Raw genomic sequence first — 26866 nt, 5'->3', positions numbered from 1 at the left:
CAAAAGATTATAAGTACATATTGGACTGAAGTCTGAGTGTAAGGCGTGTATGTATGAGATAACTTGGTGACACAGTTGTATAGAAGCCAATCCATGGTTCAAAATTAAAATTTACAAAGTGAGATTTGGAAACTTAATTGAAGTAATTAAAAGGCCAGTGTGTAGGACTTAGAGGTGAGGTTGCAGACTGGAAACACCTCGTCTCATCCTTCCTCTCCATGCATGTGGGAAAACCTGTGGCTGCCACAAAACTAGTGCTAAATGTGAGGACTACATGTAGAAACATGGTGGCCTCCATGGAAGAGGACCTGTGCCCAAGGTGTAAACGGCTCATTGAAAGGTAACATACCACACTACTGCTTATCGTCAGGTGATTATACACTACTTAAAACATACTCATGAATATTATATTACTTTCTGCCATATTCTACCAGTGAATACCTGGAAATCCTGCACACTGGAACTTGTTAAAAGAAAAGTATCTGCATATTCATTAGGACTGCACAATCAATTGCATTAAAATGACCGAATTGTGAGGCCTAATATACATAAATTCTGAATTTATCAGTGTGGGAAAAAAAGAACATGTAATTATTATTATTATTTTTTAGAAATGTTACATGGATTTTTAATAAGATGTTAATAAATTGACTCTGGTGTGGCCCATTTTAAGAGGAAGGTGTGAAGTTACATGGTCCAATCAGACTGATTTTTCACACCCACTCATTTTTGTTATTTATGGCTAAAAGCTGGTATACATCTTCAGTGAATTGTTTAGTGGAAAGTGCTTAAACTCTTAAAGTCTTATTAGACAGTGTTGCAAATATTTCTAATTATTCAGGGTTAAATATCTATTAGATCACCTCTCATTTGCATTTATCCGGCAGCATTTGTGTCTTTGAATCTGTTGGGATCTGGTTTAATCAAATCATGTTTCAGTTGTGCCCCTGAACGTTCCACTCTTGTGGCTGTTTTCTATTGGCGCAGAAGTTAAAATGAGACACGTCAGACATGCCACGAAACTCGCCCCGGTGATTGACAGCTCCGCGGCCAATCACAGGGCGAATCTAGTTCACACATCGCGATGACGACACAGGGCAGGAGCCAATCGCAGCTGAGGACCTTGTAGGGGCGGGTCTGTTGACAGGAAGAGTGTGAGGCGGAATCACTACAGACTCTGTGTGCTTGTAGCTTAGCCTGACAAACAGGACTTCACAGTAGTTCACCCCTCGGAGGTGAGTGGACTTAAATTATGCGTTTTAACATCGACCCGGATCAAAGATGCAATGGCGGTCAATAGTAGTTGGACTGGTGGTACTGAGACTGTCCGTCAGCTGTGTGCTGTGGCTAGCCTTCGGACTGGGACCGAGCGTTAGCTGGGGCTTTAACTTCCCTCTCAGCTTCAGTTTGCACAAATTAGACTTGTTATTTAGGGAGGAGAAAGGCACCGAACCGAGGGGAAACTCCTGGTCTCAAAGAATACCCGGACAGAGGTATGGAGAAGAGACGGCGAGCAGCACCTGTGCCAAGGTGGGAGAGGAGTCCCTCAAGAGATCCTACCTGAGCTTCTTCGACGGAAATAAGGACGAGTATGTCCGCAGATACAGCTCCTTCCCGGACACTCTGAAAGCCAAAATGAAGGACATGGCCAAAGAAATGTTCTACTTTGGATATGACAATTACATGAAATACGCCTTTCCAGAGGACGAGCTGAATCCCATTGACTGTGAAGGGAGGGGACCAGACGTGCTGAATCCGTGAGTCACTCATGGCTCAGTCCTGACAGGCACCTGCTGTCGGACACACACTCATTTCCATCCTAACTGTCCTCTGCAGGCTGAGACATTTGCATTTAGTTTGTAATCATATAAGCTCGGACTGTAATCCTTCTGCTCTCACTACTGCCCGCTGCTGATCAGTGATAACAGCACTACAGTAGGTCCCAGACTGGGATCCAGCATCATTTAAAGGGTCTTGATCGACTTACAGGGGGTTCTGGCATATTAAAGGGATGACTTACCCCAAAATCAAAATTCAGTCATTATCTACTCATCTTCATGCCCATTGAAATAGTATGGCAGAACATCCCAGTCAGTTTTAGTGGATGGTGACCACTTTTTACGTTAAAAAAATCCTAACAGAAATTAACAAAAAACAACAACAACATTAAAATGCTTGATTTTTCCATTTGAAAACTGATCACCATTAACTTACATTTTTTGTGAATTGTTTCTGCAACCCAGTTTTCCTGTGAAACTCCAGCAATGTTTTGATGACTTAAAATCTGAACCTGACCTTCAGTTGGCATGAGGATGAGTGGATAATGACTGAATTTTCATTTCTGGGTGAATTATCCCTTTAAAGATCACCATTAAAAAACAATAGATAATGAATATGTAAACAAACCACAAATGATAAACAAGAGGAAATAAATCAATAGGATGCATATAATATGAAACAGAATTTACACATTTGTACATAAGAAATACTGATATTGCACAGTTGAAATGATATTACACCTCAAATACTGATATTGCATATTGTGTCTGAATGGAAAATTGATATTGTAGTTGTTAGACATTAATATTGCAGTTAATTAGTCACTTTTGGTTTGTGTGATGTACTTGGAGCAGTGCTAATCATCTGACAACTGCAGGAAAGAATGACCTGCCATAGAAAAGAACACAGAAAAACAGTGTATTATCAAAGAAAGAAAACAAACATATTCAAATTTGACAACCTGAAATCAGTAAATGACGTCTAAAATGACTTACAATGATCTCAATGAAAAAATGATTATCCAGTTTTTTTCAGATTAATTCTGCACTTATCAAAAAATTTACTGGTCATTCTTTCTTGAGCCTTTAAAACATCACACCCAGTGAAAGGCAAAAAGAAAGAAGGAGTGTATGTTATCATAGTGAAAGCCCTTTGAGCATAAGAAGTGTTCCCAAACCCAATCAGAGTTCTTTTGTAATTCTAGTCTTTCAGGTTTTGGAGATGTTTCAGCTATGCCGTTTTCAGTGAGTAAAAGTAGGCATATGGCCTAAACACCTGTGCTTGCTATTCCCCTGTGCTGAACATTAAAACTGAAAGACTAGAATTTGACTACAACAGACCATCTAATCAAAAGTTTCACTCCCCATACTGTTATCCTAGACTTTCAGGATCAACTCTTGTCTAGTTTGCATACAAAGTTATACCAATGCAATCACTGTATGAAGTGTGTAATAGACAGAAAATAAAAGAAAACTGAGGTTAAGATGTGAGATAGACTTCATGCTCTGACATGTCATAAAAGCAGGTGATATATTTTTAAAGGCCAGTTGATTCCAAATAACAGAAACACATATTTTCTACTCAGCCATAGTGGCACCCAGCCATGCAGGTATTTATGCTTTTTATACCAGGGTTTTGAGATATCAGCCTTTGTGATCTCTGCTCCCAGCTAAACACAATATAGGTGACTGGAATTTCCTTGGTGGTGCTTAAAGAATTGAAAAAAAATAACACAAGATGATAAATGCTGTACCCTTTTTTATAAGTATTCTAAAGGCAAAAACTCTGCCTCTCTAGTCACATATGACATCCAACACCTTCTTTAAATGCACATTCAGTTTCAGTTAAATGTATATCTAATGTGATGGGATTGCCAACCAGCCAACAACATTCCTGTCAGTCACATAAGAGATCCAGAGCTTTTAGAATTGGTTTTGTCTTCAGATGAAATGAACTATCTTCGTGATTCATTAATTAATGAAGTCATTTTTCAAACAAAAATGTAAAACGGTCCTGCTTCTCAATTTTAAGGATTTGCTCTTTTTCTAAGTCATTGACAGTCGCAAAAGAAGTCCTCTTGGATTTCATGGACAAATAATTGAGAAAATCACTGGCAGATTAATTGATAATGAAAGTAAGTGTTAGTTGAAGTTCTAGCCTGTATGGATAATAACTGTGTAATAAGTGAGAACAAACACGCTTTATCTTCAGCTTAAAATATGTGAATAATTTCTTTCTCTGTTTCACTGTTTTCATTTCAGGTCAAACATCAATATAAACGATGTCTTGGGGAACTATTCCCTTACGCTCATCGACACCTTAGACACCTTACTGGTAAGTCATATTCAGCGTCTTTATGTTACCACATATACTGCAGAGTTTATCTACCTCGTGGCTCTTACAGAGACAAAGTTGGAAATACAAAACAGTTTGTGCGGGCTTGATTACGATATTTATTACGTACTGATAAGTTTTGGTATTTGGCAATATCTTAACTTTGAACATGAGATTTGAAAGCAGCTCAATCCATCTCACGAGGAAGAAAGTGTTTTTACGTCACTTTTGGCCAACATTAAGTGGCACACTAGCACAGTGGTTAGCATTTCCTGTGTTAAACTGGATGTTGTCTACCACAGGCAACGCTTCCTGACGTGATGGAGTCAGGTAGAACACAATTTTTAAACCACCTGCAGGTAGAAATGTGACTTTGTCACCTTAAAATATACAGCCCAACGTATCTCCTTGGCTCTGAGCTCAGCTCCAGGATCCACAGTCCTAAACAACATTCTGAAATAGAAAGATTAAGACACCAAAGTAATTTATAAGACAGTTATTTACTGCACTAGATTTTATGAAGTTATAATGGCCCTGAGCACCTCCACAAGTTGCCAACTACAGCGATAAAAATAGAGTTTGAGTAAATCACCTGGAAGCCCTCAGTAGTTATGAGACTAAAGAAGCTTGTTGACACAGTATACCGTGGTTATATAATGTGGTGTTTCTCTGCAGGTGCTCGGCAATGTGACAGAGTTCCAGAGAGCAGTCAAGCTGGTTATAGATACCGTGTCTTTCGACAAGGATTCAACTGTGCAGGTTTTTGAGGCAAACATCAGGTACAAATGTTGCTACTATTTTCAGAGTCATACACAAGAATTAACTGACCAGCTAGCTATAGATGCAGTGCCTGATTAGGCTAAAATCTGAAGTTAAAAGTACATCAGCTTGGTTTAGATGAGCAGTATTCCCTTTGCATATATTTGATACACATTTCAGTGGCCATCAGTTACAAAACAGTTATTTCAGATAGGTTTCAAGATAGAAATCTTGTAAGACCATTTAAAATTTATGACTACATCTTTCTTAATATTCAACAATATTCAATATTATGGCTTCCTTCTAAAAGTCCATTTCTATATCCAAGAATTGTACACAACAGGATTTGATTAAGTAAAGTAACCTCCATTTGGCAGGTTACTGACAGGATCTGCCATGACAGCCTGAATAAGAAAATAACTTAAATTTTTACTTCATCAGATGAATGAGTAATTAGCCAGGGTATCAGCAATTTAATGCACAGAACACATATACCAACTACACTGTGATAGAATACTCCCTTATAGTAAGGAAATTAAATATTTTTGTCTGCTACACTCAATAAGCAATAATAATTCATTTCAGTTAGTTTGAAAAGTAAAGTAGGTACTCTGTCATTTAAATTGTGAAAGTCAGAATCTTTATTGTGATCTTGATTATGTCTGTAGCCCTAATTATCTAATGGGACTAACTGAGTTTTTCTGAAATGACAAACAATTTCATGTATGATTTACAATAGGTACATGGATACCTTGATATGGATATTAATATCAGAAAAAAAACATAATCTGATGGTACTTTTCCCCATCAGTTTCTGTGTGGAGCCCTGACATCTCTCTTTTCTCTGAAGGATCTTAGGAAGCCTTATCTCCTCTCACATCCTGCTGACAGACCCAAAACATCCTTTTGGCAAGGTGGGCTTTGAAGGTTACGATAATGAGTTGCTTCACTTGGCTCATGACTTGGCTGTCCGCTTGCTGCCTGCCTTTGAGAATACCAGCACAGGCATTCCTTACCCCAGGGTGAGTCAGACTGATGTGGCCACAAAGTAGAGGAACATTTGACAACATACCAGTGATTTCTCTTATCGATTTATGCCTGACTTGCAGTACTTGCACACTATACTTTGTACTTGAAATGTCACTCAGAATCTTTTTATCTTAACTGCAGGTGAACCTGAAGACTGGAGTACCTCCTGATAGTATCAATGAGACGTGTACCGCAGGAGCTGGGTCCCTGCTGGTGGAGTTCGGGATTTTGAGCCGCTTGATTGGAGATTCCACATTTGAGTGGGTTGCCAGACGAGCTGTCAGAGCTCTGTGGAGCCTGAGGAGCAACGAAACCGGTCTGTTAGGTAAATACAGCTTTTAATTTAAGTTTCTTCCTAGTGTGGTTAAAATGATAGTTCAGGTTACAGGGTTGTAGGAAGTACTTATCAATAGTCAGTGTATTACCTACAGCAGATACTGGCTGGCACGTTTGCAGTTTGGCAAAGCAGGAAGAAGAGTACCAGCTTAGCAATGTACTGCTGTGGATGGGGTCAGAAACAAAAGGTATTTTAGCCAGTTAAAAGGGTTCCACCTAAAAAAAGATCAGTATCTGTTTAAGTGCATGTTATATTTAGAATATTTTCACCACTTTACTTTGCCACCAGACAGCTTTTTCTGACAGGAAACTGCCATTTTATAAGCCAGATATTGTTCTCTCCAAACCAACCAAAGTCCATAGGCAAAATCAATCATTTTACCCCACAGAACGGAGGAGTTGCTGGTCTATCTTTGCCTTGATATATTAGTTTGTTTGTGTTATTGTGTGACTGGGGTGAATCTGAACCATTCTGGTAAAAGACTTATGTCACGCAATGACACAAACGATCTAACAGATCGAGGAAGCGGTAGACCAGCACCTCCTGTGCTCTGCAAGGTAAAGTTACTGATTTCGCTGCTTGGATTTGGTTGGTATGGTTGGTAGACCAATATTTGGTTTGTGTGATGCGGTTTCCCATCATGAAAAGGCAGTTTGACGGCAATGTAGTGTTCACTTAAACCACTATTGATTTTTTTTTCAGTTGTACCTGTTTTAAGTGGTTTTTGCTGCTGACCCTGTCCACAGCCATTCATTGCTTAGCTTCTTACATGGGTACTTCTGCAATGGCATCTACTGTACCTAATACACTGACTATTGATAAGTGCCACATACAACCCAACTTCAAATAATCCAACCTATACCTTCAAGTCCATAGCATGTTAGTATAATGCCTACAGTTATCACAGAATTTAAAGTGACCTTCTGTCTGTTCTTCTCTAGGAAATGTAGTTAACATCCAAACAGGCCAGTGGGTTGGCAAACAGAGTGGTCTAGGAGCTGGTATGGACTCCTTCTATGAGTATTTGCTCAAATCCTACATCCTTTTTGGTGAGAAAGAGGACTACAGAATGTTCCAGGCTGCTTATGAGAGCATTCAGAACCACATGAGGAGGGGGTGAGTGCTACACTGACAGAATGTGATACTGCAGCCTGTATGAAAGTAACTGGGCGTGTTGGCAGCATTAGGGAGCTTCATGCGAGGTTGCACCTGAAACGTGAAACTGTCGCACATATGTAAATGTGCGTACATATGTAAACCGTAGCATCTGAGTGTCTGGCATTGGCAGAGAAAAGAGGAAACGAAACCGCTGACGGTTTCCAGTATTCTTTGTCTTACTGAAGGATGTGGAAAGTTGAATTCTGAGACTGGAGGCTGTCGCGAGATATCTGATAGGGCATCAGGCATCTCTTCCTCCTCAGCAACCACAGATAGTAGCAAGGGACATAACCTTCACTATCTGATTGACTGGGTAGTATGATGTATTGTGAAACCTCCTCTGCCTCTGTGTTTTTCCAGGAGAGAGTCATGTAATGAAGGAGAGGGTGACCCGCCTCTCTACGTCAATGTGAACATGTTCAGCGGGGAGATAATGAACACCTGGATTGATTCCCTTCAGGCCTTTTTTCCCGGGCTGCAGGTTAGATTTTACATTCTCAACCCTAACAGATGAGATCAAATGTGTGCAGGGTGGCAAAGGTTCCTTAAAATGTCTTAGAATCACATTTACAAATGCAGCCTTAAAAAGTATTATATAGTTTTGCATTCTGTTTATGAAACTCTTAAATATGAATTTATTGAAAGCTTTACTTAAGACTTAAGTTTTTTTGCTAGTCGTGTTTGTAAACTTTGTCACCGGTCTGGGTGGCATGGGCAAGCTGGCGAGTTAGCCAACCTGCAGACACTACAGTTTCTGTGGGTTCAACCCTTTCTCAAGTGCTTCTGTTTAACTGTTAATCTCCAGTGTTTAAAAGCAAGTCTCATTCATGGCATTGCATCTGTCAACTTGAACTGATGCTTCATGCCACACAGTACCTCGCACATGCCCGACTCAGAAGATAAATACTTAACTAAATAATGTGTAGGAGATATTGCATGTCCAGTCCACCAATTTGGTGGACAAAAAAAAGCTATAAAAAGTGGACAAACATCAGTCCAATCTACACCAATCTACCTTTTCATTTAAAATCAAAGTATAAACTATAAAAACAGAGAATCACAATAATAATACAGGAGTCTAAATGACTTTAAGCAAGGACATTGGCATTCTACTTTGATGTACTGTATATCATTTCAGACTCTGGCTGTAGGGCAGTTATAATGATTAATATAATTAAGGATATATATATTATTTTTACACTAATAAATGTATTTGGACAAATGTTCTTTAACTCAACCAGTTATTCTCATTTTCCTTACTTGTAATTTTGAACTGACAACATGTATATTTTGGGTACGCAAAAGAGCACAACTGTATTTTGACATTCGATGTTTATTAAATTTGATTAAACTGTACCATTAAGAAGTCTCCATTGAGCTCGCTGATATATATAGACGCTCTGTGTTCAACTAAAGGAAGGTGTTTCCTCTCTGTGAACCAGGTGCTGAATGGTGATGTAGATAATGCTATTTGCCTGCATGCCTTCTACTATGCCATCTGGAAGCGCTTCGGGGCTTTGCCAGAGAGATACAACTGGCAGCTGCAGGCTCCTGATGTGCTCTTCTACCCTTTAAGACCAGAGCTGGTGGAGTCGACCTATCTGCTGTACCAGGTAACAGTTCTGACAAGTCGAAACTCAGCATCAGTTTTGGTGGTTTGTTGACTGTTAATTTTCACTCACTTTACTTCTCTGCAGGCGACCAAAAATCCTTTCTATTTGCACGTTGGAATGGATATTCTTCAGAGCCTTGAGAAAAATGCCAAAGTCAGGTGTGGATCATGTAATATTTACCTTAACTGGGAGTTGTATGATGCTTTGATAAGTCTTCTCTAACCTTAACTGTGCCATTTCCAGATGTGGGTACGCCACTCTCCACCATGTCGTGGACAAATCCAAAGAAGATCGCATGGAGAGCTTCTTCCTCAGTGAGACATGCAAATACCTTTACCTGGTAAGTTATAGAGCTGCAACGATTAGTTGATTAATCAATTAGTGGATAGAAAGAAAATTAATTGGCAAATAATGATTTTGATATCAAATAATTGTTTAGTCATTTTTCAAGGAAAACAAACATTCTTAAACGTGAGGATTTGCTGCTTTTCGTTGTCATTTATGATCGTAAGTGAAGAGTCTTTGGGTTTTGGACTGTTGGTTGGACAGGATTTGAAGACATCACTTTAGACTGGAAAATTGTGATGAGCATTGTTCACAATTTTTTGACATTTTATAGACTGATTAATTTTGAAAGTATTCTGCAGACTAATTGATAATAAAAATAATTGTTATCCGGAGCCCTAGTTAGTTACAGGCTGAGCATGTCAGAAGTTTTTTATATATTGATATGACAATGTGATATCAGGCCATAATGTGATACCAGATATAGTTTTTATATATATTTATACTAGCTATTGCAACATACCAGTGGAGCTTTAGCTTGTCTGCTTATGCGCAAGAACCACTCATTGCTTCAGTGATTCATAGTTTTTGAAAAACGTTGAAACACCTTTATTTAACGTACACCAACTGCTACCTCACTCCTCCTCACAGGCCAGTCGGGGCTGGATGTTGTCTTCAACAACTATTCTAAAAACAAGGCTTATCTGCTAGCAGTGTTTGGGAAACTACAGTTAAATTACAAAATAAATGCAATTATAATCTGTTACAGCTACTGAGAAAAAATATGTAATTAAATTACAGGCTGAGATCTGAACTCTCTGCCTTTTCATTAAATTCTTATATTTCAAATTATTGCTGTAAAGAAAGTATTTGTAAAGTATTTTTATGTATTTTTAATAGATTAATTCAGATTTTCTTAGATAATGAAAAAACTGCAAAAAATGTCTATCTCAATTTCCCAGAGCTCAATTCCACACAATTAGTATTACCGCTTGAAATTTTAATAATCATTAAAACTGTTTGATTACAGTGCTTTAAAAATGAACAGTAAATAGTGTCCAGAATCAAATGCATCAGTGAAAACATCGACATCAAAGGTCATGATGCCTTTACAAATCACTGAAAGATTTTAAAACTTGGGGAGATGATTTCAGTATCATTGCTGCAAAATAATGATAACCAAGATCATTTTGGCCACTGTAATCATATTATGACATTTTCATATGTTTCATCTCTACTGAAATCGCTTGTTTTGTTTGAACCAGCGGGTGCAAACCCAGAGATATTTAACTCACAGTGATATAAAACAGATAAAACCGGCAATCCCAACATTTGACACGCTGGAAAAGAGCTTGCTTAATTTTCTGATGAATTACTGAAATAATAAATTCATTATTAACATCATCACATACCCTTTAAATGACACCACAATATTATTGACAAGGTATTTAATCAAAAATATGATCATTTTTGATTTTGTTAGTGTCACCCATCCACTGTCAGAATAAAATTCATTCCCACTTTTGGCTCGACTCTCTCCATACTGTTGTATGAACAAGAATTTCTATCTTGTTTTGCAGCTTTTTGATGAGGACAACCCACTTCACAAATCTGATAACAAGTACATCTTCACCACAGAGGGCCATGTTGTGCCTATAGACAAGCGCTTCAGGGAGAAACAGTGGAAAGACTTGTTTCCTTGTGATGATGGAGGGAAGACAGAGAGAGAGCCGAACAACCGACCTCCACTGAGCAACATCAGCAATGTAAGGCCCAGCCCACCTCACTGCTCACCATTTTCAGTGTCAAATGTAACCAGAACATTTCTCAAAAAACCCCCAAACATTTCCTTAAAATATGATGCATTCCTCTTTCCTTTTTCTCTGATTCTGCAGTGCAACAGGATCCCAAAGGAGCGACGGTACACTCTGCCTTTAAAGAGCATCTACATGAGGCAGATCGATCACATGGTTGGACTTTTCTGAGTAAGAGGATGCATGAACAGGCCTTCAGCAGCACACACACCCTCAGGTGCAGAAGCAGTGAGATCAAAAGGGATCCACTGTTGGTCATCCATCCCCATCCCGTCTGTTCTGCTGCTCAGGATCCAAATGGGAAACTGACATTAAAGCAAACCTGAGAAAGCAGCTCAATCACTCGCTGTATTAAGTAAAAGGTGAACAACTTTTCTCCTGGAAAATGAGGAGATTGTGTAAGTGATTTTAGAATTACTTTATGGAGCAAAAAAATGTCTGTTGAGGCGTTGGTTCACGTATGAGTTTGTGTGAATGTGTGTGTTTGTGTGTTTGAAACTACAGCTGAGCTGTGAATCGTAATGTTGCGTTTATGGGAACAGTGCCATCTAGCCACACATCTGTAAAATGCATAGCCTATAATAACACTCACCTCTCTAAACATGATGATCAGTGCCTCTTTGCAGTTGATTCACTTGACTACATCAGTGCTTTTAAACAAGGGCTGCACATTAACAGATAATGACCGAGGTTCAGGTGGACTCTTGCTGTTTTAAAAGTGCCTTCAGTTTTTCTTGGTCTTTCTTGGATGCTGTTCAGTGCAAATTAGTTGTGCATAACATTGTCAAGTATTTTTGGAGGCCACTGTTGATATTGCACAATAGGTGTCATTCCATGTGTATGTACAGTTTTACACTGATTACGACATCAATGTAAAGCTCCTTTTTTAGACCTGACGAAACAAGCCATAAAATGTATTTTTTAACGATAATGAGTGGAAACGAGTTTGTTTTCCATCATTCCTCTGTAAAGTTTTATTATGGAAGAGTATTAGAGACAAGTATAAGGGAAAAAGATGAGATGCATTTTGAGAATAAAGTCGAAATGTTGATGATAAAGTCAGACTTTCAGTATTGGTGCCAGGCATAACAAACACTGTTTGTTTTTTGTTTTTTTTTGTTTTTTGTTTTTTGCATTTTTAGAATAATATTGAGGTACCATTTTGACTTCATTCTTGAAATAGTATTTCAACTTAATTCTTGACATTTTGACTTTATTCTCAAAAAAACAACTTCCTCCTCTGATTTTTTTCTTTTTTTTTTAATTATTCTGGGAACTAATTCTGAGTTTTACTTAATTCTTGACATTTTATCTTTTTTCTCAAAATGCAAAATCTTGTTTGTCTCATTTTTTCCCCTTAGGCCTGGACCTAATGCTCTTTCGTAGTTTTTTCTTGTTAAGAATAGATGGAAGTTGTCATTTGCTGTTTCTCCTTCTCTTAATTGCACATCATCATACCTTATTAATTAATCGTCATGTGGTGATAACTCAGGGTTTAAAGGAAAAACAAAAATCAATGAATGCTTTCATAATAAAATAAAACTTTCTTGAAATGTTATTGCCTACAATGTCTTAGGATAGACTTTACGTTTTTATATTGCAAATCTTACAAGTTGGTTGTCTGAGGTCAAAGAATAACTGCACTGAACTGAGGTACAGTTGTACTGTGAATATTCATTGTTGTTCCACGCAGAAGCAAAATGTGTATGATGTGTCCTTAACTGTGATGTCTGAGTTTTTTCTTCTGGCCTGGTTCATCCTGAGTGGACTTCAGGCTGCATGGCTTGATTACATCACAACACTGGCATCTGTTTGGCTTTGGGAGACAGCTGTTCATATTCTGAAGTGTTTAAACTTTTTGAGTTTTCAAATTGGCTGAACAGTCTTATCATGTCTTTAAATGGACAGGTTGACATTTTGGAAAATAAGCTTATCTATTCACTTGATACCAGTCTGGCAGTCTGTAGTCATTGGACAAATGGTAATGCAAATGCAAATTTGTCTCATGTTTGATTTGGCATCAGTGAGTGCTGACCAGAATGACTCTTGATGCAATTGCATAGACCCACAACCAATCAGAGCATTGAAATGGATGACATAGTGTACAGGTAAATTAAACATACAGCAAACACTTTAAGTGCAGTTGTTTTTTCCTACTTTTAAAAAAAATATACCATCCAGTTCATTTAATACTGACCAAGTATCTGAACAGAAACAGCTCCACATCAGTGGCAGCCATCTTGGTTGTTTACAAAAAGCTTCAACAGTTTTTTTCAAGGTTGCACTCCTCTGTACAGTCATCGTATTAAACCCTCCTCGGATTAGATAAACAATTCTGAGTAAATTTTTTAGTGGATGGTAATTTAATACACTGTAATTTTATCAATTGAGGTTTTTTTTTTTCAGTTTTATAATCTATGAGGAGAATGTTGATATTCCCAATGGCCTCATTTTTTCATCGTGCCTTTGCTGCGTTGTGTTACCCACATGCTAACTTGCTTCGTGACGTCAACGGTTTTAGTGTCCATGTTGCTGTTGCCTAGCAGCAGTGACTTAATCACTTAAGCATAGCATATCATCTACACAACTTTCCATGTCGTAACCACAAGCCCACAAGTACATTTGATGGCAGCATCATTATTAGCTTAGCCTTGCACAAAGACAGGAAATGGGTAATGAGCTAGTTTAACTCTACCTGCCAGCACCTCTAAAGCTCATGAGTTAACATGCTATAGCTCCTTTGACTAATTTGTACAAAAATTAACAAGCTGTAATGTGTTCATTGGTGAGCTGAAGAGGTGCTTGTAAGCGATTTTGGTGTTTGGACAGAGACAGACAAGCTGTTTACCCTTTTCCAGCCTTGTTCTGTGTTAAGCTACAACTGTAAGCAGCTGTTAGCATTAGCTTGATATTTACCGTACAGACACGGAAATTGTACCCACCTTCTCATCTAAGTCTTATCAAGAACGCAAATAAAAGTATTTCCCAAAGTGTCAAACTATTCCTTTGAGCTTTAGTCTGAAATTAAAGGCTGCCAATCCTAATTCTAGAAAAGGAAATATTCTGTGAAATTAATAAATGAAAAATTAAGAACAAGACGTTGCTGTGTTGGTCTTTATTTGTGAAAAATGTAAAACTATTAAGTTTTCTACAGAAGCTTTAATAGGTTTAGTCAAGGTTTACAATTATTGGTTTCTGTACAGGATAGTTGGCTCAAAAGCCTGTAGATTCACTTCACTTTTAGACAAGGACTTTTCAGGTGAAGTATCGTACATCTACCACTTGACAGTATTATAAATCCACATGGTATCACCATACTTCATGATCTGTCCAACAGAAAACTGTTTGATTATATACACTGGCCCTTTTCAACTATTGCAAAACATGTACATTCATTGCATTACATCCTAACACTCTCCTTAAAAATTCAATTTGTTACCTGGTTGAAATGTGTCTCAAACTGTAATGTAGAGTTTCTGTATATTAAAGCCATTTCTAGTGACAAGTTATTTTTAATTCTCTTAACAAAAGTTGAAGTGCGTCTGCAGGTGGTGAGGCTCTCTTGTTTGATTCTTGGCTGTATAACTTACTGACCGGTTACTGGAGCGTAGAGATGATGCATAAGCCTGACATCTATTCACATTAGTACATGTGAGAAGAAATCACTTTATGCTGACAGAAGCTTTTGATGTCTTAACTACAGATTGCATAGCCCTCCAAAGACGAGTTCAAGAGACTCGAGAGAAAAGTTAGCTTGACTAAAATTCAACTCATCTGAAATCTGTACAGGATTTTCTGACTGAAGAGCTGTCTTCTGGTCTTAGTTGACCTGAAGTCTTTGGTCAAAGCTACAACTTAGATTTGAACACAACAAATTAGATTTTTATTTTTTTGCGTTCGCCAGTTTGAGGATAGCTGTTTGAGGTGGCAGTTTTCATCTTCAGCCCTCAGTTTGAATGTAGAAGGGGTACGTGGAATGTGACTGGGCTACAACATCACCCTGTGGAAAAGAAGGAAAGTCACTCTGTTTAATTAGCCCGTCCAAAAGTTTTTATATGGAAGCCCATTTCTGCCAACGTTTTTCTTTTTCTTTTTAAAGGTTCTGTAAGTTATAATGAGAAATGTTCACAAAATAATAACTTAGTATCACAAATATTGACTCAATATTGAGAAATAATGACCTACTACCTCAGAATAATGAGAAACCTTCTTAGAATAATGATGTAAATACTAAGCCATTATTTTGAGATAAGTAACTCATTATTTTGATATAGGTTCTCATTATTTTCCAATACCAAGTCATTATTTTGAGATGCTAAGTCACTATTTCATGATGCTATGTCATTATTTCAAAATGCTAAGTCATTATTTTGTGATACTAAGCCATTTCTGAGATGCTATGTCATTATTTTGAGATTCTGTAATAATTTTAAGATGCTAAATCATTTGCTATACTAAGTCACCATTTTATGATACTAAGTCATTATTGTATGAGATTAAGTCATAATTTGAAGGTTGTTTTTCATTAAAATAAAAGGATTAAAAGATTTTTTTTTCATGACATTGGTCAAATTTGGCTTCCATATTTATGAAACATCATTACAACACTGGCCAGACTTTTCTCACCTTTATTGGGCGTCTCAGCGTGGCTCTTAGAAGAGACCACAATCTTTGAGGTTTTCTTTGATGATGATGTCAGTTACGGCGTCAAACACAAACTTGACGTTCTCTGTGTCTGTGGCGCAGGTCATGTGAGAGTAGACCTCTTTGACGTCTCGACGCATGTTCAGGTCCAAGAACTGCAGTTTGATGTAGTTACCAGCATCCTCGTAGGTGTTGGGGCCTTATTGAGAACATATCAAGACAAAGGGACACATTTCAGTTTGTTAGTCTGGTGTTCTTAAATGTACTAGTTTAAATGTTTGTAATTCCCTCACCATCGTATTCAGGGAAGCACATGCTGAGATGAGCTTTCTTGATCTTCTCAATGAACACATCTTTTTTGTTGAGGAAGAGTACGATGGAGGTGGTGGCGAAGTAACGGTGGTTGCAGATACTGTTGAACAAGTGCAGACTTTCATGCATTCGGTTCTGAAAGAAACATTTGTTTGTAAAGTTTCAGTGAGGAGCCTTTCAAATAAACTGCTGTCCAAAAAGAGTAAATAGTTTAGAATATCAGCTGTTATCATACCACTTCATCGTCCTCCACCAGCACCATGTCGTAGGCGCTCAAAGCCGCAATAAAGATGATACAGGTGACGCCTTCGAAACAATGGATCCACTTCTTCCTCTCTGACCTCTGGCCGCCCACATCAAACATTCTGCGTGGAAACAGAAATATGTTATCAGCCCTGATGATGAGTTATTGATGCTAACCTCTTGAGAAATGCTGCGCTGATTCACCTGAAGTGGAGATCTTTGAAGGAGAACTGGGTCTCGATGATACCAGTGGTCTTCACTCTTGATCGCAGCACGTCCTGCTCGGTGGGCACATAGCCTGGTTGGATCAGTCGCTCCAAGTCATTCAGGTAGCTGAGGAAAAATGACACTCATTCAGTTACAAACAATAATGTGAGACTATTGTGTATAAATTTTAAATCTCAGATCAGGTGAATCCGTACTATCCAGCAGAGTCGTTGAGTTGGTACTCAGAGGCCCTGTCGAAGCACGCCTGAATCCCAGAGTCCTTCCACAGGCGCAGAATGATGTCTGACAGCTCCTTAGGCATGGTGCCCTCCTCGATGGTGTCTGCAAGATGCATGAGTTTCCTGGCATCGTCCTGCAGGGCGCAAAAGGACACGACACAAGTTAGCGATCTGCTAGATTTAAGCTAAACACACTGAAGTCTGTCTCTAACCGTCCCTACCTGCTGATCAGCGTGGCCATAGCCGATGTTGAGTGTGTTCATGGCCTTGACGATGGCCATGATGGACTGCAGGGTGTTGCTGTAGATGATGGTGATGAACTCCAAGCACTCTTCAAGCGAGTAACCATCTTTGTGGATAATTCTGGTGAGAAAAGGCAGTATTAGTGTGAGGTTTACAGTCAACAGAAGAAATGAAAACGAAACATAAAAAGTAAAATGATCTCACTTCATCTGTTTGACGATGGTGCTCTTCCCTGATTCTCCAGCACCTATATTAAAAAAAAAGAAAAATGTAGTTCTAATTTCAAAATATGTAATTTTCAACATTTTCAACATTTTAACAATTTGTGAGAAATATGACTTTTTCTGAACCATTGTTTTGGTGCTTTTATTTGTTTTCCTTCATGTGAGAGGAGACTGACATTAACTGCAGGTCACCTGGTGGCATTCATCAGACAGGTCATAATACTTCTTACTTCAGGTCTAATCTTGTTCAAAGCTGATGTCAGGGGGAACTTTTCCTGTCCCTGACCTTCATGGTCATGAGGAGACGATGACGCAGAGCAATTGACAATTCTTCTGTTTATTGTACATTTTTCTTTTGTTTTCTTTTATTCTTTTTTTTTTACACTTGCTCTGGCAATGTAAAATCATGTTTCCCTGCCAATTTGAATTAGAAACCATAAATATATAACAACCGGGCAGATATTCAGAACAGATTATACCTAAATTTACTGGGTTTTCAAATCCAACATTGTTATACATATACAGATATTTGGGTGTGCAGAAACTGACCTGATTAAAAACATCTTACAAATTGTCCTCCTTGATCAGCTTATTATGTAATGCAGAATTTCCCAAATTTTTTCATGTCAAGGACCATAATAATAGATGCACATTAAGCCACAGACACACAATTTGAGACGATTTTGTCTTGAGGAATCCTGAGTGTTTCTTTCTTTCTTTCTTTTTTAAAATTATTTTTAGGTTTTCAATAATTCATAGTCAATGAATGATCAAACTAGGATCAGTAAACTATAAACTTTAAATAGCAGTCAGTCAAAATGATCAACCCTATTTCCTCCCTTATTCCAACTTTAAAAAAAGAAATGATGAAAGCCCAGTTTGAGAACCACTGACAGCGCATGTGATGAATTTAGATTATCGTATTTAAATGCTGCATCACAAGCTCTGTTTGGGATGGGCAGTAGATAGAGTATCTGTCTGTGTCCTTCAGGGTTAAGCCCTTTGTGTTGAAGAACCTGTTGTCTCTGGATTAACAAAGGATTGGGCTGAGTGATTATCAAAGTGTCTCAGCACTTCAATGACACAGGTTATTAAGACTTTCCCTGACTCAAACATGTCACTTGTTTTCTTCACAGGGAATATAAATGAACAGACTTTTAAATTTCTGCAAATATAGTACATATTTAAAGTTTTTTTTTCAGACCATAACAAACCTCAGGCAACAACGCATGTTTGTGTTAATAACTTGGAAAAAAATTGTATGAAAGATTAAAGCAAAATATTTTACAAGAGGTTACAATTATGTTCCAGACTGGTTAACTATTTCTCTTGTAGGATTTAAGGTAAAAAAACAATAGCTTCACCATGGAGCCTCATGGGGCCTTTAATATGTGTTACCATGGTAATGAGTTTTTTGCATCCAGTTTGACTGTCTTTACCTAGCAGCAGCAGCTTGACAGTTCTTGCATCCTTGTCGGCATCCTCCTTCAGCTTCTTCTCCAGCTCCCTGGAGCGTTTCTCCTCGGCGCTCGCTCCAGCCCCCATCCTACTTTTCCTGGCTTGGGGCCCCTCTGCTCAAAAGCCAAGTGTCAGGAAAAATGGAAGTAGGTCCGAGGTGATCGCCTACTTTGCCGTCAACTGTGCAGCTGATGCTTCAACCGCCCGCAGCACACACTGGAGGATGCCGGTGTATTTTCCTGTCTTAGGAGAGGATTTTGGGCATCCTCTGCCCACCTGACAGAGGAGGGCCAATGGAGTTCAAGGACAGGGGTGTTTTAGGGCAGAGCGAAAGGTGTGTGGAGAGGCAGACATACATCAGGGAAGGAGTGATCTAACCTTTAGGGGGACTTTGCTGTGCTCAGCGGAAGATGAACATCGGCTCAAGTGCTTATCTCTCTATGCTGTTCTGAGGGGCCTTTACAACAGAGGCATGTAAAGAGTGTTTGGGCCTATAGATGGGAACGTAAAACAAGATTCACCTCACATCAGCTCTGAAATATAGAAATCAAACCAGATGTTAAACCAAAGATGGAATTAACTGACTTGAATGTCTGGCGTTTGTAAAAAGGTAATCCATTAGAGGGATTAAAACAGAAGAACTGGTCTCTGGTCCACAATACAACAATGACAGCACATGGGGTCAGTGAGCTAAATAAGCAGCAGACCTCTCAGTCTGAACCTAAAGAAAAACACACTGACATTTCTTAAAGGATACACACAGACTGAAGGGAGAGCTCTGAAGTGCTTAAAGAGCTTTGCGGTTTCACCTGACAGATCTCATTGACCTCAATCTGAAGCTGGTTAAGGATCCTAATCTGCTCACTTTCAATTATCTATGCAAGCATGTAAAGTGTGTGTCTGTGTGAGTGCTGCACTGCATTTCCCCTCACATACAGGAGCACTTTTGTTTAGAAAGTTGCTCTGTAAATTAAGCTTATTATCATCACTTTAACTTTATTTTGCTCTTTTGTGGAGTCAACATGAGTAAAGCTCCTGAATCATTTACTCAAGTACTCTACTTAAGTACACATTTGAAGTACTTATACTTTTGTTGAACATTTCCTTCTCATACCACTTCACATTTTTACCCCACTACATTTCAAAAGGTAAATATTGTACTTTTAATCCACTGTATTTATTTGACAGCTGTAGCGACTAGTTACTTTACAAATAGGAAACAGATGATGAACTTATAAATATGATAATAGGTTATATGTTAAACAACTGAAAACTGTAAAATTATTAACAGAATAGTTTTGTGATCAAATACAACAGCAAAATGTTACTTTCACATTAAATGGATTTTTTTTTTTTTTTTAAGTGCAGTTGTATGAGGTATTGTATTGTATTGTATTGTATTGTATTGTGTTGTATTGTATTGTATTGCACTCTCCAAAGCCACCAGACTCCTGGAAAAATTTTATCTCGTAGAACATGGGACTCGTGGTCCACCGTTAACCTCAATTAGTTAGTGTGTTTGTGTTATTGTGTGTGTCACATAATAATGCAAGCTAATTGACTGGAGCAGTGATAGACAGCCTTCCCTGCTCTCTTCTAAACCACTGGATAAAAGCCAGATTTTAGAAAATAGTTTGTCCTGCAGTGGTTTGACTTTTGAAAACTAGAGCTGCTAAAAATGTAGGACATTGTCTCAATATGTGGGACACAGAACAAGGGATAAAAATGCTAAGGTAAGGCGTCCCACATAAGGCCAGGCCTTAGCTCACTAATGGGAAACAAAACAGAACCTCTGTTATTATAAAATATAGAGCTTTAATTTATTAGTCAGCAACATTGATGAGGAAGAAAAAGATAGTAATTTTTTACAAGTCATTACAATAACATCAACTGTGCATTGTATCATACATTACTTTACCTCAATGACCCAGAGCAAAGTCTGCCAAACAGAGAAAATAAAATAGATGCACGTGTTTGAAATATATGCAAATTTGTTTTGCAAAGTTTTCAAGAACAAGAGAGAAAGAAAGACTGAGAGACATACAGGGAGAGAGAGAGAGAGAGAGAGGAGAGAGAGAGAGCAAGAGAGGATTTAAAATCACAATCTGACCTTTCTGTACTTTCAGCATTTCCCACCATAAGAAGGTTTGAGCACATCTTTCTTGCACTGATAGTATTTCCATATTCCCACAACAAGAAAGACATTCACTGACATCCACAGCAACATAGCATTTTAGACAAATACCGTATACATACACTGTACATGCCATGCACAATGAAAAGCCACCTTCTGAAGATTTTGGTACATGTTTCTCTTCAGGTTTGGTGGTAATCAGCTTGTTAGTGGTTGTACTTGTGACATAGTTTCTTTTACTGTATGGAAGTTGCTCAGTACAAACAGTTTTATATGAAGTCTGTGGCACTAATGATACCAGGATGGCACTGCACTGGACTGACAAAAAAGTAGTGTGAAAGTCTCGTCTTTTTTAAGCGGCTGACACAGTAAATACAGCACCAATTAAAGTAGTCGACTGGCACTTCCTAAGCCCCGCCCCTTTTTGCTCTGTGGTCCAATAACAGTTGTGCAAACTCCATACCCAGTGGAATCTCAGCCAACTTTCTCTTTCATGCGCTTGGATATCTTATGTGCTAGACTTGTCAACGCTGAAAAGAAAATCAAACTTTTGAAATGGTTAAAAAATGTTGCTGGTGGACGTGTAAAAATGACATGTAGGCTATATGGTCACATATGAGTTAGCTAATTGAAGCCAAATTCTAAATAACTTTCTAGCTAATGATTGATATAGTTTAGCTAGCTAGTTAGCTAGAAAACACTAGATAACCAGCTAACTAATTGAGTCAGAACAACAACTTGGAAAGTCTGAGAAAATTTTGTAAGATGAGTTGCTGTTGATGTCATATACACAGAAACATGGCAGATGAAAGTAAATGTTTGGCTGATGACTTTTTAATTCAGTTATTGCGTGTCAATGTTATGCTCATATATAATTTGTCATGATGTGGTAATGTGGTATTAGGTTATAACTGTTATTTTCTTTCCACATAAAATCACCTAGATAATTGGAAACATTATTTATTAGCATTAACCCTGATAATAATTCAGGTAGCCTATAAATGGATTCAGCATATATCTTACTATACCCTAACCTACCTCCCCTTAGTCACAGCCATGTTGTTTGTGCTGCATGACTTACAGAAGAAAACACCACAGTTGTAATAACAACATCCCATTTCTGGTGATGGGACCATCCGAGGAGCTACATCAGCGCAGATAACAGGAAAGAGAGAACTAACAGAGGCACCAAGCTTGATCAACTGTTATTGGAGCACAAAGTGAAACGGAGCAGGACTAAAGAACAGTCAGTTCCCAATCACTGCAAATCAGCACATCTGTCACTGTAATCTAAGAAGTGTAGACTTATTACATGATTAATATTCACTTAGTGAAACTAATATTTAGCATGAAACTGGCAGGAATGCAACGTTGGACAGCTAAAAATAAACCTTTGAGCATACAAGCTGCTCTGCCTTATCTGAATATACTGCAAATGCCACAGATACATGTGAAGTATTTACTGCTTATCAAGATTACCAATTTGGCAACAGAAGGTGCTTTGTCTCTAATATTTTTTTTATTTATCACAAACTGTCACAAACTCACATATAGCTGCCTGCTGGAATTTCTTATCTCAAAAGAGAAAAGAGAAGGCAATGTTATATTTTCAGCTTTTGTGTCGTTAAAAGACCCTTTTCCCCCCGAAAACAGCTTATCACAAAGATCACGTTTGTTAAGGATACAACATTGAGATGTGATATTCACATATAAACAAAACAAACACTTGGCAGCAACTGAGTTTTGGAAGAATTTGGGCGGGTTAACATCATTACTCGAGGCCAGGCTGGACCACAACATGAAGGGAGAGACGTCTTACCTGCCGCAAAGGGCCTTTCATTAATTTGTGACTGTTGCAGCTACAGTCTGCGGGCATTTCTTTTCATCCTTGCATGTCCCAAGAAATGCCGTCATCATTCTGTCAACAGCTCGCAGTAAAAAACAAACTGTCTGCTTTACAGTAGAGTTCTGGTGAAGAAGTTTAGAGGAGTTCGAGTGACTCGACTTCCAGCTTAGACACTGAATACTGCCTGCAGTCAAGTGATCCAACATGGTCGCCGTTAACAGTTCATGAATACATGTCCATCGGTCCTTTGTCCATGTGTGGATAACTTCCCAACGTCCTGGGTTATTGTTGCTGTTTCTCAAAAACACCAAACATAAAGATATTCTCAACATAATAACACATTGTAATAAACAATAACACTAACAATAATATAATAATAACAACAATATTTGCACAGATTTACCTATTCACAAAAAAACATGTTTTCTAGATAGGTACAAAGAATTACTTTTTACAACCTACAATAAATATTGTGTATTTTTTCCAACAGTTACATAGAAACTGTTTGATGCTGTTGCTTTTGGTTGCAGTTATCTGTCTCGTCCGTTACGATAATTTGATTTTTCTTACAGAGTCAGTGTTTAGGAGGACGTGTGAACAGGTAGACTTGGGGGTGTTTGAGCATGACGAGGTGTATAATATCCAGCTCCTCATGTCTCAGCCGGAGTCGTTTGCTCATCGTGATGCCGACGGTTGCGAGGTTTCTTCTGGTCTTTCAGCTCCTTGAGGCTTTTGGCTTTGTTGTCCCCGAGGCCGCCCTCACCGAGCTGCCAGTAGTCCTGGCAGTACTGGTTGATCAGGCCCATCTCCGGCTGGCTCAGGATGGTCAGCAGGTCCTTATACTGCCCGGCGCTCGGAGTCCAGGCGCTGGACTGCAGAGGAGGGAGGGCAGGGCTGCCTGTTTCCACCAACACACTGTTGACCGTGCGACTGGAGAGGACCACGAGCTGCAGCTTGACAAGCGTGTGTTTGAAGTTTTTCTCTGTGGATGTGCACTGGTAGATGCCGCTGTCAGAGGACTGCAGTGAGCGGATCAGGAGACCTTGTTCTGTTTTCAGGATGCGGCCCTCTGAGCGAATCTGGAAGGAAAGACAGGAAAATATTAACACTAGAATGGCTGTGACAGTTAGTTTTCCAATTTATATGTGCAAAGACTTTATTTAATTATAATTACAATGTGCTGGTATCTGCCTTTTCCTAAATGTGCCTGAATTTTTATTTAAAATAAATTTCATACAAATTACACAAAAGACAAAGACAATATTATCATTTTTACCTATCTGGGCCAGAAATGGCTGTGGTTTTATTATTACTTTTCCTTTTTGCAAGGTTTTAGATGCATCTTGGTTGCCTAGCAACTATCATTGTCTCTGTCAAAGAAACTCAGCAAGTGTTCCATGAATTTTCCTACATAAAACACAAATTGTTTACTTTACTAAATTGTTGAATTTGAGGAACACAATGGACTGCAGACAGTTGTTACTGAGGGACTGATTATCTCAGCACCAATTACCTGCTGATTTTTTTTTTTGTTACAGCTCTCAAATTTTGACACTCTTACTTACTACAAATAGCAATGTGTCCAACAAGTTTTGTTTTGTTTTTTGTACAATAAAAAAAATAAAAAAATACAAAACTGGCACAACAGCAGCAGTGCAAGGTTCAGAAAAGATATAAACAGAACAAAAGTCTTTGACACCTGCTGGAAATATTATTTTATTTTCAGTCTTTTTTATTTTTATTTTTATCATACTATTTTACATATTACATTATATAGTATGCTTGTATATGTTTTTATGTTTAAGATCAGCTTGTTTTTATCCTTTACCTGTAGGCTATGATTATTATCTGTGGTGGAAATTTGTTGTAAATGTTCAAATAAAATTTTTTATCAAATACATTTAATTGTTTCTCATTCAGTTATTTTAGACTAATATAAAAGTTGAATGGGATCACTGATGGTTATTAGCCTATGGAAAAATACTGCTGTGAATATATGCTATCATTATGGTTTACTATGGCATGCACATTGATAAATGCAGAATTAAACTTTACAAAATTTAAATTTTGGTGTTATTTCATTTTTTTAAAAGATATAGTTACAAATTAAACACATTAATCCCATTATTAGGAATTTACTATGAGAGATTTTGAAAATCAAAGACTTAAAATGACCTCTCAAGGCAGATCTGGTAGTTATAAAATTCCAGCACTTTTAGTGTTAAATGTGAAATTTAAACACTTTATTCATTCGTCTTCTCCTGATTCATATAGATTCACACACTACACCTGCATCACAGAAATGATTATTACAACAACTTTGGTAAATGTGCTTTACAGTTTTTCTCACCTCTTTTCTCCTGTCGCTGTTTTCCTTCTGCAGGTGCCACTTGAGAGACATATGAGGAGACCTGGCCTGGCACTCCAGGAACGTAGTGCTGCCCTCCACCCCGTACTGAACTGTCTCCAGAGTGTTCTTATTGGCTATAAAACAACATGTAGAAGGTCCATTGTATTATTGCTGATAAAGAACATAAAACATATATGCTAGATGGATAGAGATGGATAGAGCACACTCAAGTAGGTATGTAAGAAATAAATTAGAACAATAAGCCAATAAATAATAAAAAACACCCCTCCTATTTACATTTTAGTGTCATGTGTTTTGTTTGCAAACTGTGTGTACTGTATGGGCTTAATACAAAGCCATCCTGATACTCACTGTTAGAGTTATAACCTCTACATTGGCGGATCGGGTTGCCGTACTTTACATCCTGCCGACGGCTCCGTCTAGAGGAGTCAGATCAACAAAGCAAAAATGACAAGCTTAACTTCAACATATTTTAAAAATACTTGTGGATTAAAATGTCATAAACACACAAACAAATGCTGTATCCCATGCATGGCCCGTCTGTATCATCTTAATCCTCACCTCTTCTGTGAGGATGAGTATCTGGAGCAGGATTTGCCGTCCCAGGCGCAGTACGGGTCTCTGGCCAGACAGCAGTCAGCACAGGCCTCCCCGTACACATCACAGCGATGGAGAGCCAGGTGGGTCACCCCCAACACTGACCCTACATACAGTTGTTGCTATTTAAAAAGAACAGAGGTAAATATCAGTAAATAAAATAATAAGATAAAGACATTTTGGGTATCATTTTCATTTTACAGGTTGGCAATGACTTTTTGTTACAGAATAATGATTTAGGTTTTGAAACTAAATGCTTGGACTCAGAATCAGTAGTTTTATTTTCATTATGATGGCTCTACCGAAGCTGGGAGAGACCCACGATATACCTCTTAGGCTCCAGGCCTCCCTTTGTTATCATTTATGTTGTATTGTTAAAGTTCTTTTGTATATGCCAGAAAAATAGTAAGTCAGTCAAAGTAACTTACCCGTTTTGATGAAATCTTCATTGTGGTAATCGGTGTGGGAACCTGCAGGTGTTATTCAGTGTGTTAGCATTTTTTATCTCAGATAACAAACATAATATACATAAAATGTAGAAAAAGGACAGACAGAGAGGGAATAAAAAGAATAACACCAGACCTTGAAGACCTCCACCTCCTCTAAGACCAGCTCCTCTGTCTGCAAGTCGTCTCTGGGCAGGACAATCACTTTCTGGACTGACCCCCGATCTGTCAAACGCAAGAGAGAATACTGAACTCCAGCCCTGTTGATGTTTTGAATCATGAAACTCTGACCTGAGCCTGATACTGAGGCTGCACTTACTTTATACATCCACTTAAAAATGTGTGTTTGGTTTTTGTAAATAAACTGCTATGAGAGTTCCCCGAATTTAAAGCATCTAGAGAGAACAAAGACTAAAAGACTTACACCTGATAATGAACTTCAAAATGCACAGTGATATGAGGATTATTAGATCCAGTGTTGCCAGATTGGGTGGTTTTGTGTTGCATTGTGGGGGTTAAAATAGGCTTGGGTGGGTGGATAGGACGCGGGCTGGTTTACCATGAGTTGGGCTGTTTTTTAAAAACATTAAAATTATAGTGTATTAAAAAATACATTCATAAATTGTAGTCCTTAGTTAAGCAACAGATCAGTCACTTGCCACAGCTTTGATTTGATATAATTTTTATTCACTCTGCCGAGAGGAGAGACGGCCATCATCACCACCCACCTGCAGCTCACCCTATAAACACACAACAGCTGAAGTTTTTGTGAGTCTGTATGTACTTCTCTCTCT

At 38.2% G+C, this 26866-nt stretch overlaps 3 protein-coding genes across 3 annotated transcripts in view; 1 reads left to right on the top strand and 2 right to left on the bottom strand.

Moving 5' to 3' along the window:
• Nucleotides 1-1127: 1127 nt before the first annotated feature.
• Nucleotides 1128-13250, top strand: edem1 (ER degradation enhancer, mannosidase alpha-like 1). Its single transcript, XM_084735806.1, has 12 exons — nt 1128-1757; nt 4041-4113; nt 4789-4892; nt 5723-5894; nt 6043-6226; nt 7180-7354; nt 7757-7877; nt 8839-9009; nt 9094-9167; nt 9253-9349; nt 10875-11060; nt 11190-13250. The coding sequence occupies exons 1-12, from the start codon at nt 1282-1284 to the stop codon at nt 11277-11279; spliced, it is 1923 nt and encodes a 640-aa protein (XP_084591932.1). The 5' UTR covers nt 1128-1281; the 3' UTR covers nt 11280-13250.
• A 958-nt stretch (nt 13251-14208) lies between these two features.
• gnat1 (guanine nucleotide binding protein (G protein), alpha transducing activity polypeptide 1) lies at nt 14209-18906 on the bottom strand. The gene is made up of 9 exons (XM_084735818.1): nt 18660-18906; nt 17201-17243; nt 16975-17116; nt 16730-16887; nt 16512-16640; nt 16300-16429; nt 16046-16199; nt 15735-15951; nt 14209-15108 (listed from the first exon to the last, which is right to left on the bottom strand). The coding sequence occupies exons 1-8, from the start codon at nt 18763-18765 to the stop codon at nt 15761-15763; spliced, it is 1053 nt and encodes a 350-aa protein (XP_084591944.1). The 5' UTR covers nt 18766-18906; the 3' UTR covers nt 14209-15108; nt 15735-15760.
• A 3401-nt stretch (nt 18907-22307) lies between these two features.
• The window catches only part of sema3fa (sema domain, immunoglobulin domain (Ig), short basic domain, secreted, (semaphorin) 3Fa), a 73361-nt gene continuing 68802 nt past the window's right edge, over nt 22308-26866 (bottom strand). The window contains exons 14-19 of the mRNA XM_084735795.1: nt 26209-26297; nt 26055-26096; nt 25591-25748; nt 25381-25448; nt 25009-25142; nt 22308-23737 (exon numbers count right to left, since the gene is read on the bottom strand). Of these exons, the coding sequence (XP_084591921.1) occupies nt 23309-23737; nt 25009-25142; nt 25381-25448; nt 25591-25748; nt 26055-26096; nt 26209-26297 (920 nt within the window). The 3' untranslated portion in view covers nt 22308-23308. The remainder of the gene's footprint in view (nt 23738-25008; nt 25143-25380; nt 25449-25590; nt 25749-26054; nt 26097-26208; nt 26298-26866) is intronic.

Source organism: Lutjanus erythropterus, chromosome 2 (genome assembly GCF_056507025.1).
Source record: "Lutjanus erythropterus isolate fLutEry1 chromosome 2, fLutEry1.hap2, whole genome shotgun sequence".
Taxonomy (NCBI): domain Eukaryota; kingdom Metazoa; phylum Chordata; class Actinopteri; order Lutjaniformes; family Lutjanidae; genus Lutjanus; species Lutjanus erythropterus.
The sequence above is the reverse complement of the archived record's forward strand: the minus strand, read 5'-3'. Positions and strand labels throughout refer to the sequence as shown.

Bases quoted from the DNA above. Each gene is read 5' to 3' on its own strand.
- edem1 (XM_084735806.1), top strand. From the start codon at position 1,282: ATGCAATGGCGGTCAATAGTAGTTGGACTGGTGGTACTGAGACTGTCC. The intron at 4,114-4,788 runs GTAAGTCATATT...GTTTCTCTGCAG, and splicing joins ACACCTTAGACACCTTACTG to GTGCTCGGCAATGTGACAGA. The intron at 9,010-9,093 runs GTAACAGTTCTG...ACTTCTCTGCAG, and splicing joins CGACCTATCTGCTGTACCAG to GCGACCAAAAATCCTTTCTA.
- gnat1 (XM_084735818.1), bottom strand. From the start codon at position 18,765: ATGGGGGCTGGAGCGAGCGCCGAGGAGAAACGCTCCAGGGAGCTGGAG. The intron at 17,117-17,200 runs GTGAGATCATTT...TTTTCTCACCAG, and splicing joins ACCATCGTCAAACAGATGAA to AATTATCCACAAAGATGGTT. The intron at 16,430-16,511 runs GTGAATCAGCGC...GTTTCCACGCAG, and splicing joins TTCAAAGATCTCCACTTCAG to AATGTTTGATGTGGGCGGCC.